General features: G+C 39.2%; 1 protein-coding gene across 1 annotated transcript in view; it reads right to left on the bottom strand.

The window, feature by feature from the left end:
- Positions 1-8,741: 8,741 nt before the first annotated feature.
- The window catches only part of DENND5B (DENN domain containing 5B), a 355,051-nt gene continuing 352,429 nt past the window's right edge, over positions 8,742-11,363 (bottom strand). The window contains exon 22 of the mRNA XM_042781291.1: positions 8,742-8,937. Within this exon, the coding sequence (XP_042637225.1) occupies positions 8,742-8,937 (196 nt within the window). The remainder of the gene's footprint in view (positions 8,938-11,363) is intronic.

The raw sequence follows: 11,363 nt of genomic DNA, 5'->3' as shown, positions 1-11,363 counted from the left end.
AGTTAAACATTTACCTCAAGTAGACACACGCCCTGGAGAGAACAATCATGGGAGAAGGAAGGGCTGCTTATGCACAGGGAGATAGCTCAGGGTGAAGAAGAGTATGAAGGGACGGACACTGGGAGGAGGTAACTATGGGGAGGAAGTGGGAGGGTAGCTGTTGCATTTTAAATTTTGGTCAATGACATGAGACAAAGTATATGTGAACTGCTGTATGAAAAGTGAATTTACTCTGTAAATCTTCACCCAAATCCTAATAAACAACAACAAAAAAAGAGTATAGGTGCTGGGTAAGCAGATGATAGAACTCAGGGTTATGTGTTATATTGGAGTAAATTGAACAACTGGCCCACATACTGGCTTGAACTAGAGTGATTAATTTTTAGATTTTGGAACCCAGAGAGTAATTACTCCATCTAGGTTATCTATTTTTATAAAAGTATAGTGTATGTCAGGATAAAGAATCAGTATTGCTGTTGTTGTTATGTGCTGTCCAGTTAGTCCTGACTCATAGCGACCCCTCCTTGGGTTTCCTAGGTGGTATCACTACAGAAGTAGATTGCCCAACCTTCCTTCCGAGGAGTGGCTGGTGGGTTCAAACCACCGGTCTTCTGGTTAGCAGTCAAGTGCTTTAGGCACTACGCTACCAGAGCGCCAATAGAATTATAAAAAATATTTGGTTGAATCATATGCAGTTATTGGCATTGGCCTGTCTTTGACCTACAAAAATAGTAATTTTTCATAAAGCAATGATGCTTGTTACTTATAATATTCTTCAGAATAGTGAAGCATTGGGAGCAATGTCATGCCACATCTATATTATGGAATAATTACAGGCATTAAAATTTATGTTCAGAGCTATTATTTAATAATCACTCCTTTATGTTCTTCTCATCCAGTCTCATGATATTAAACCCCATATATATATGTTGGAAACACCCAAGTTTATATCTGAAGTCCAGATACTGCTCCCCAAATCCAGACTCAGACCTTTAATATCCTATTCACCATCTCCACTTGGATATGTGATCAACATTTCAAATTAAAGATATCCAATATTACTGTTGTTATTAGGTGCCATCAAGATATTTTGACTCATAGTGACCCCATGTGACAGTAGAATTGCGCCATGGGGTTTCCTCATGTGGAATCTTTATGGAAGGAGCCCTGGTGGCACTGTGTGTGATTAAGTGTTCTGCTGATAACTGAAAGATCAGAAGTTTGGACTCACTAGCTACCCCATGGAAAAAGACGTGACAATCGGCTTCTGTGTAGATTATAGCCTTGGAAACCCTATGGAGCAGTCCTACTCTTGTCTTTAGGGTTGCTATGAGTCAGAATTGACCCGATGTCAGTGGATTTTTGGTTTAATCTTATGGAAGTAGATTGCCATGTGTTTTTAATGTGGAACCACTGGTTGGTTTCAGTTAGTAGCTGAGTACTTAACTGTTGTGCCCCCAGGGCTTCTGATTTGTCTTCAAGCCCTAATCTCCCCACATCTTTTCTCATTTTAGTTAATGGTGATTCTAACTTTGTCCTTCTAGTTGTTCAGGCCAAAATCCTTGGACTTATACCACCTGCGTCTTCTTTCCCTTAGACTGCAAAACCTCCTAGACTTATTAACTATGTTGTTGTTATGTGCCGTCGAGTTGGACCCGACTCATAGTGACCCCTCCTTGGGTTTCCGAGGCACATCAGTATTTTAAAGAGTTAAAAAAAAAAAAAAAAAAAAAAAAAAAATCCACTGCCATCGAATCGATTCTGACTCATAGCAACCACGTTGGGTTTCTGAGGCGGTAAATCTTTATGGAAGTAGTCTTCCTTCCGTGGAGTGGCTGATGGGTTTGAACCACCAACCTTCTAGTTAGCAGCCAAATGGCTTATCTACTGCGCCACCAGAGCTCCTTATTTTTAAAGGATAGTGATTAAAATTGTTTATATCTGGACTTCTTATTTAGCTTGTTCTGCTGTAACACAAATACCACAAGTGGGTGGTTTTAAAGAACAGACTCCTCCCCCCCCCCCTCCAGTTCTGGCGGCTAAAAGTCTTCTAAATCAGGGGCTTGGCTGCCATCTGTCTTCCTCAGTATGCGTCTTCATGTGCACCTAATTTGCTCTTTTTAAAATTCGGGAGTGATTAGTTTCAGGACACACCCTACATTGTTATGACCTCATTAACGTAACAAAGAAAACCCTTTTCCCAAACAGGATTCCATTCACAGGATTAAAGGGTTAGGATTCCAACATATATTTTTGGGAAACAATTCATTTCTAACATGGACCAATTTCAAGTTAATATGGCAGGCACTACCTGCATAAACCAACGCCATGTAAAGTTTGGAGAACTTTTGCCCTATATCCTCAGATTTTTCTCTTGCATTTTTCCTACCTCCCTCGCTTGTTTCCTCTTTACTGACTGTAGGGACTAAAACTTTTGAGGTTGGTATTAATTTTTTGCCTCTTAGCTCCGAATCCACCTTTCATTGTGCTCTGCAAAAATAGAATTAGACAAGACCCTGTAAACATTTTTCCTTTACAAGCTGGGACACTGTTAACGTCTCAGTAGAAGCGCTGGAGTCCATAAAGAAGAAAACACTTCTCTTTTTTCTTCTGGTATGCTCACCTTAGGTCCCTGGGTTAGTGCATTTTGTTCTTGCCTACTAACTAAAAGGTTGGTGGTTTGAACCCATCCAGTGGCATCTCAGAAGAAAGGTCTAGCTCTATGCTTTCATAAGACTTGTTGTTATGTGCCATTGAGTCAGACCAGACTCATAGGAACCTCTCCTTGGGTTTCTGTGGTGGTATCACTACGGAAGTAGATTGCCCAGTCTTCCTTCCGAGGAGTGGCTGGTGAATTTGAACCATCAGCCTTCTGGGTAACAGTCAAGTTCCTTAGGCACTACACCCATAAAATTACAACCAAGAAAACCCTGTGGAGCAGTTCTGCTCTGTAACACACATGGGGTCACCATGAGTCAGAACTGTATCCATGGCAGTGGCCTTGGTTTTGATTCTTCTGTTGGCAGGCTCTTGTATCTCATGGTTCTTGATGTACTACTCAGCACCTGTCCCCATGTTGCACTCCCTTGGATGGTCCTGCAGAAGTTTCACTGGTGCAGCATTTCTCCATTAACGACTTCCCTGGCACCCCACTGTTAACTTTCCAGAGTTGTGGGACATAGCACCTCCCATCAATGTTTCCTTCAGCACTCCAGAAAGCAGATTCCAAGTAAGTTCTGCTGGTGAACATCTCAGGAAACATTTTTGCCACCAACGGACTATGGTTACATTCTCACAAAGTCTGGATTTGGCCTGAGGGAGAAGAGGCTTTTCCAGATTTGCCTTGCTTGAACCCCAGGGTTAGAGACTGCTGGGGAAGGGGTGGGGGGTGATATTATAGATGTACATGTATGTGTGTGTGTGTGTGTGTGGCTATCATGAGTAATATTGCAGTGAATTTAAGTGTACAAGATTTGTGTCCTTGCTTTCAATTCTTTGGGGTATATACCTAGGAGCGGAGTTGCCTAACATTCCTGCAGTGGCCACACCATTTTACATTCCCACTAAACATTGTTAATAGGGTCCCAATTTCTTCACATCCTTCACACCACTTGTTTTCATTTTTCTTATCACATTTATAATGGGAGTAAAGTAATATTTTGTTATAGCTTTGATTTGCATTTTCCCTAATGACACTGAGCATATTTCCTGTGCTTATTAACCATTTATATATCTTTTCTGGAAAATGTCTATTCAGATCTTTCACCCATGTTATAATTGGATTGTTTGCATTTCTGTTGCTGAGTTGTGGGAGTTCTACTTGACTACTCCAAACCAAAACCAAACTCACTGCCTTTGAGTTGGTTCCTACTCATAGTGACCCCTCCTTGGGTTTCCCGACTGGTATCTCTATGGAAGCAGATTGCCCAGTCTTCCTTCCAAGGAATGGCTGGTGGGTTTGAACTGCCAGCCTTATGGTTAGCATTCAAATGCCTTAGGCACTTCACCACCAAGCTCCCAGCAGGCCATATTTTTTCCTACATAGTTGTTTTGGTTTTACTCTACTTTCTAAATTCACTCATCCTGTGAACCACTCAATATTAAGATTCTACAACAATGAAGCAAAACAAAGTAAATCCCACAATTTTATTTGTAAAGAACAAAGCATGAAAAGTCTTATTTAAATGTACTCCAAAACCTGAAAAACCCACATCAGTTTCTATGATATGTATGTTAAAGTGCTTGATATCACAATACTTTTTAAAATTTATATTATGTTCAGATGAGAAAAAAAAAATCCAGTTCTGATGTGTTTGTTAACAATAGAAAGAAAAACAATATAATTTAAATGCAGAATTTTTTTTTAAAGATACACAGGATACATTTATACATGGTTCAAGTGTAACACAGATTTTTTTTTTCTATGTCTCACACCCTCAGATGACTGACAACAGAAACTCTTTACCATACCTCTCTACTGTCAACAAGATTTGGTGTTGGGAATAAAGATTGAATTCACACACAAATATATTCAACTAATCGGACCTAGCATGATTCCCTTCCAAATAACCCAAGGATACCTGGATCCCTTCAAATGGGGAGAAATTTGGTTTGATGGATTTTTTTTCACTTTGGTGTTACAGCTCCATGTATCATCTTTCCAAAGCCAATCTTTACTTTGTCCTTGAGAGGGCAACTGAACTCTAGTAAGACTTGGGAGGATGAGGTTCTCCTTGGATTCTTTTCATCACAGCACAATCAGCAACCTCTACCTTCTAATTCAATTTTTTTCCAAGGTATTTATAAATGTACTTTAACAGGAATAAGGAACCTAGTAGTTTATTATTATTTTCTGTCTCCCTTTTATGGTAGATAAAAATGTAGCAAATACTATGTAAGAAAACAGAGACTTCAAAAGACTCCAAAAAAGGGCTCAAGACTCCATTCTCAATCAATGAAGGTGTGTTAATACTGAAATATATACCTAAGTTTCAATTACCCTTTCAACATGGTGAAAAGGGCAAGACTAGTTTCTGTAAACTGCCCAGAGAAATAGTCACAGTTCCCTAAATGAAAATAATCTACTAAAAACTCGTAAGTCATTGCAGAAAGAAGGTATTTCATTATGAACAGCTACGCTCTCAGTGCTGTCAAATAAACATTCCCCTGTGGCTCTTGAAGTCCTTGTCAGTTGCCTCATGTTTCAAAATATCTTAGGGATGTCAACATCTAATATACACAAACTGATATGTATAGTCTCAGCCTCTCTCGTTCACTACATTCTTACATTATTGCCAAAGTAGAAAGTATCAACAATTCAGTATTCTCTATCATTCATATAGTGTGAAAGAAGTCCACTAAAATGATTTTTTTAAAAAATAAGCCATGTTACAAGTAAGTATCACAGGGTCACAAAAAATGTAAAAATGAATTAAACATTTAAAATAAAAGTTAGAGGCAAATCACAGACTTTTGTAACCTGTTGGTCATTTCTTATATTAAATTCTCACCCCAGTGGGAAAGAGTGTAAGAGGCTTTATTTTCATTCTTGGTAGCCTTATTTTCACCTAGAACTTCACTTACCCCTATTTCATAAACACTGAGCCTCAATCATTTTTAGGAGTTAATGATTCCTGACCAGGACATGGCTACAGGACCTCACATGTAAGTTTAATATCAGTGTAATGCTGCTGTGTTATAAAGATTGAGATTAGAGGTTTCAGAATATGTGAAAAACACTTGAAAAATAATTTTTCAAGAGGTACAATTTTTGGCAATTTTAAAAAACTTATTCTCAAGCTATTATTTTGTGTGAAAGTACTAGTTATGGTCCCAGGCATTTACTTTTAAGATATATAAAAAGTCAACTAAAAATGGATTTTTATTAGCTTTCACTTGTGATTTATGATCATACAGGAATACATCAATGTTTAATATTAACAGAAAGAATACCTCTAGGTGGTGTGGTCCTTCCAGAAGTCAACGTGAAAGGCTGTGCACATTTATTCTAAGGATTCTGCTACTGCTCTACTCAAAATATTTTGGTACTGGCTCAGAGACAGTTATATGCCATGTAAAAACTAGGTCTTATCTATTAGTATATGACCCCAAAGTCTATTACTCAGTTAAGCATTCTTTTTATTTATCAGACTTAGATCTTAAGGACTTATTGCTGTTTCCAAATATTAAATGCATTCTGAAAGGCCAAATTTACTACTACTAGGAATACTGGAAAGAACGGGCTGTAGGTCATTGAGGCAGTTCACACGGAGTTCTTCACATGCTTAGGGCACTGGCCATATCACTAGTTCCTCAAGTAACTACATTTCAAAAGGGCTGAGCAGTCAGAAGGATGTGCCAAATCTGGTGTATTTTATTTTTAAAAATCAGCATTTCACTGTTATACTACACAAAGTGAGATGAAACTTCAGGTATAACTTTTTAAAGTAATGGTTTCATTTACAGGCCTCAAATCATCCAACTCTGCTCCTAGTTTTTATAACAGATGTAATTCTCAATAACTTGAGAGCAATTTATTAACATGTACACTAATCTTTATTTCCTACCTATATACCTGGCTTAGCATCTGCAGAAGTGGATGAATAAAGATCGAAGACCACTAAAAGAATGCCTTGAATATCTGGTTTTAGGCAACCCAGTGTAATTAAAAAACAAAAATATATTAATTTTATAGACTTTGTGTTGTCACTGTCCAGCCGTGGGGAAAGAATTTAATCTCTCTGATCCTGAAGTCTTCCCATCTATAACAGGAGAAGGGTGAACTACACTCAATTCTAGCATACTAATGTAGGTCATCTTCACTGGTTGCCCAGAGTGTCAGAAGAATGGTCTTATGGAAAAGATAACAAGAATGAAACCCTGGATTGTGGTTAAATTTGTAATGGACTGTTTCTGATCAATGAAACACAGTAATAGCCTGTTATAAAAACAGGTTCTAGAGGTCTCCCATAACAGACATTCAGTTATCACTGGACTAGTCACATCACTGCAGACACGGCTTAGCCTGAGGTAAACAAATCTCAGGTGTACCCAGGTCACCCAGGACGATCTTCTGAAACCCTTCCCATGGGTTTCTAATGCAGCCTTCAGCTCCCCCCTTTTCCTTCTCAAGTCCCAAGTCACATTATGTTCAAAGGGGCTGTTGCTTGGCTGCCAAGAATGAATGTAGTATTTGATAAAGGGACGGAGGCACCTGTTTTATTAGATTCTTCCTCCATGAAATAAGGGAAACAGTACTGTTGGTGAAAGCCCAGCACCTTCAGATTGCACAAAGATCTTGAGAGGCCATGTCTTTGCTTCTCAGCCACACTGGGAATAAAGCTCGAGCAAAGCTGAGGCAATTTCACTGCTAAAATGTGCAAGTGCCTAATTAGAGTTACAGGACTTACCACAGTATGAAGACTTAAGTAACTAACACCACATTTAACTGTCTTATAAAAGAATAACTGGAAAGTTACATCTTTTGGTTTTTCAAAACTGTTGCCCCTTGTTTTGCTTTCATTTTGTCAGTCTGTGCTGCAGTGGCTTTTTACTTCTCTGGGCCAGTTGTTTTACATTATTACACTTCTCACAAAGAAACATAAAGCTTCCCTTGAAACACCCAGAAAGAGTTCATTCTTTTTCTCTCCTTCTGTTATTTGCATTATCATGGTCAACAAATACTTTCACAAAAACATTCCAAGCCACAGAGCCCTCCTCCTTCTTAAACATTCTTTCCATTTCCCCAAGAGGGGGATGGGCATGGGTAGAGGGGAGAAGGGGGTGACTAGAACCCAACAAAGACGGGGCTGTGGTTATCCTTAAGAGGGAATGCACCAGGGCAGAGTTTAGATGGCCAAATTAAAAGTACAGAATCAAACTGCTGTTTGCAGTTCTTATGACTAGGAGGCCAACACTTTGAAAGTCACATTTCCCCAAAGTACCTCAAATAGCAAGAATAAAAATGCCAAGAATGAAGTTAGTCTAGGCTAATCTTTCCAAAGTGTAAAGAAGTTATAATCCCACAATTTAACACACTTCTCAGGTTTTGTGTGTTCTCTTTCCAGTTTAGCCAAGCTCCTGGGGTCCAGTATTTAAAATATTTGAATTATATCTTCATCTTGTGCTGACTGAAAAAATTTTCCAAAGGTCTGGAAAAGTGACTCACAATTCAAGTGTATGAAACAGTTTGTAACTTAGAAGATACAAATGAGGACTCTGCCATACAGTAGGTAAAGCAGTTTACATTCACAATACAAAGGATTGGACACCAGGATGGACGGCTACAACATAACAATCATTCTGGGTTCCTCTGTGATACCTGGAGAAAAAAAAGCCCAACTGGGTTGCACTGTATTTACATGTTTACTGGCTTCTTCCTGACTAGCACCACTCTTCTCCCCCAACCCCCAACGTTTTTAAACTACTTATTTTTAAGTGACAGTAATATTCAATCTAAGAAAAGTATCTTATTAGAGTAATATAATTTCTTAAAGATAGCATATTTACACACGTCTAACACATGAAAATACTCTATTTTTTTTTTTTTAAACTAAATTCCAGGTTCAAATGAACTACAATACAGCATTTGCCTTGTCTGCAGCGTAAAGATTGTTCTAATTGGGGCATATGGCGGGCTGCCCCTTGCAGTGACTCACTACTGCATCAGACAAGTCGAAATCAGTCTGCGTGGATTTGTTTAGTTGGGGAAGGTTCAGGAACAAGGGGTCTGGACTGAGTTTTTAGCCAACTGGGTTCACATCCACTCCTTTGATGAGTGATCCCTCCAAGACTATGGTGAAGTCCTGAATGGTCTGCAGGATGCGGATGAGGGAGTTGACAGTCATGCGATCTCTCAGGAGGGCGCTCTCTTCATACATTCGGGTGATGGCAGGACACTCAGCTAATAATGGAATCCACTGTGGAAGCAGGCGATCCCTACAGACCCAAACAGAAACAATTCATGAGCAGTGCTAACCTCACTACAAAGAAATGCATATTTTGGTGCTTTCATCTGGGAGGAAGACTGCATAAAGATGTGGGGCTGGATGGTGCATAATCCGGCCAAACTGTGAGGTCAGTAGAGAGGAAATCAAAACCAAGAGATTGGATGCTTACTGGTTAAGAAGACATGGTAAATAAACAGTGTAAACTAACTGGGAAACCCATTAGGTTTCTAAAGGTAGGTCCAGACAAGTTGGTTCTAAGGCCTTGAACACATTAAAGAAACTCTCTTCTGATTTTACCACTTTCAAAAAGAGGTAGAATGAATTTCTTCTTCTTCTTTTTTTTTTTTTTAAATAGGGGTTTTGTGACATCTGTGACAGATCATGCCAAAATATATTAGGAAGAAAATATATTTTGGGAAGAAAGACTACAGTAAATATCAGGGATGAGATGTGTTTCTTTCAATTTATGTAACGTAAGAAAGTAAGGAAGAAAATCAAAGCAGAAAAACATTAAGTAGATTTTATAAACCAGAAGTAGTTTGGTCTAATAAATCAGAACCGTGAATAAAAGGAGATAAGGATAATACTCAAAAGGAACTTTAAAAACAGCTGAAACTGAGCCCCTTTTATTAAGATGAAATACAAAAGTCAATTCTGTAAACGAGCTGTTTCAGAAGGACATATCTCTTATCTTCAATGTTTCCTGAATTAAATCCTGACATAGTGTTCTTTGTCACCAAGTACCTAAGACATACTTAGTGAGCAAGCCTTGATATACATTTCATGACAAGGGTAGCCATAATTAGGCCACCCTGTATCTCACATTGGGGCTGTAGGGGTTTAGAAGAAAGAAAACAAACAAACATGATATGTATAACTTAAAAAAAAATTGTACAGGCCTATGAGTGTTTTAGGAACTCTGGTGGCGTACTGCCTAAGACATTCAACTGCTAACCAGAAGGCTGGCAGTTCAAACCCACCAGCCAATCCTCGGAAGGAAGGTTGGGCAATCTACTTCCGTAGTGATACTGCCTCGGAAACCCAAGGAGGGGTCGCTATGAGTCAGAACTGACTCGATGTCAGTGAATTTGCTTTTTTTTTTTTTTAATGAGTATTTCATTTCCTAGGGTTCTGAAAGCTGTTTTAAAATCAATGCATTGTATAGCTCCTATGTGCCATTTTCAAAAAATAAAGGGGCAGGAAATAGTCTTAAAGATAGTATTTATATAGCAAAAAACCCACATTATTATGATATTTAAAGTAATACAGTGGTATACATGCACTATAACCAAGAAAAGGAAAACAAACACATTGCTGTTGATTCCGACTCATAGTGCCCTACAGGAAAGAGTAGAACTGCCCCAATAGAGTTTCCAAGACTGTAAATCTCTACAGAAGCTGAATGCCTCATCTTTCTCCTGCAGAGCTGCTGTTGGGTTCAAACTGACGACCTTTTGGCTAGTAGCTGAGTGCTTAATTACTGCACCACCAGGGCTACTTATATAAAAGTATACAAAGTAAATATATACATGTGTATGTGGAGTCAGGTCCGACTCTACGACACGTAACAACAACATATGTTGGTTAATCTAATTGGAGCATAGTGCCTACGGCACTTGACTGCTAACCAGAAGGCTGGCGGTTCAAACCCACCAGCCACTCATCGGAAGGAAGATGGAGCAATCTACTTCCGTAGTGATACTGCCTCAGAAACCCAAGGAGGGGTCGCTATGAGTCAGGTCTGACCTGACGGCACACAACAACAACACCTATTACCTATCTTTGGAGCCAGTATAAAGTAACGGTTGAGAGCTCTGGCTGCAGTGTGAGACTGAGTATGAATCTTGGCTCTGCTTCTTTCCATCTATGTAACCTGGGATAATTTATTTATTTATTTTTTTGGTTTGAAATATCTTTTTTTCTTTTTTAATTTATTGTGATTTGGGTGAAGATTTACAGAGCAAATTCACTTTCCCTACAGCAGTTCACATATACTTTGTCTCATGTCATTCACCACAGTTTATCACAATGCAACAGCTCTCCTCCCACTTCCTCCCCATAGTTACCTCTTCCCAGTGTCCATCCCTCCATACTCTACTGCGCCCTGAGCTGTCTCCCTGGGCATAAGCAGCGCTTCCTTCTCCCATGATTGTTCTCTCCAGGGCGTGTGTCTACATGAGGTAAATGTTTACCTCACATGCCTGTACTTTGTTTGGCTGGAAACCACAGTTGTGGGTTCAATTCCAGACTTGAAGGGCAGCCAGGAGCCAATAGTCTCAGTGGTTCCATCGGGCTCTATTGGACCAGCAAACCTGGTCCTCACCACCTTCTTTTTTTTCCGCCTCCAAATGATTTTGAGTTTTGTTCCACATTGTTCTCCCTCTCTATCCAGTATCTCCTACATCCCTTCCAAGT

This window comes from Orycteropus afer, unplaced genomic scaffold (genome assembly GCF_000298275.1).
Source record: "Orycteropus afer afer isolate SDZICR_OR568_19922 unplaced genomic scaffold, OryAfe1.0 scaffold00100, whole genome shotgun sequence".
NCBI lineage: Eukaryota > Metazoa > Chordata > Mammalia > Tubulidentata > Orycteropodidae > Orycteropus > Orycteropus afer.
This window is presented reverse-complemented; position numbering and strand designations above follow the sequence as displayed.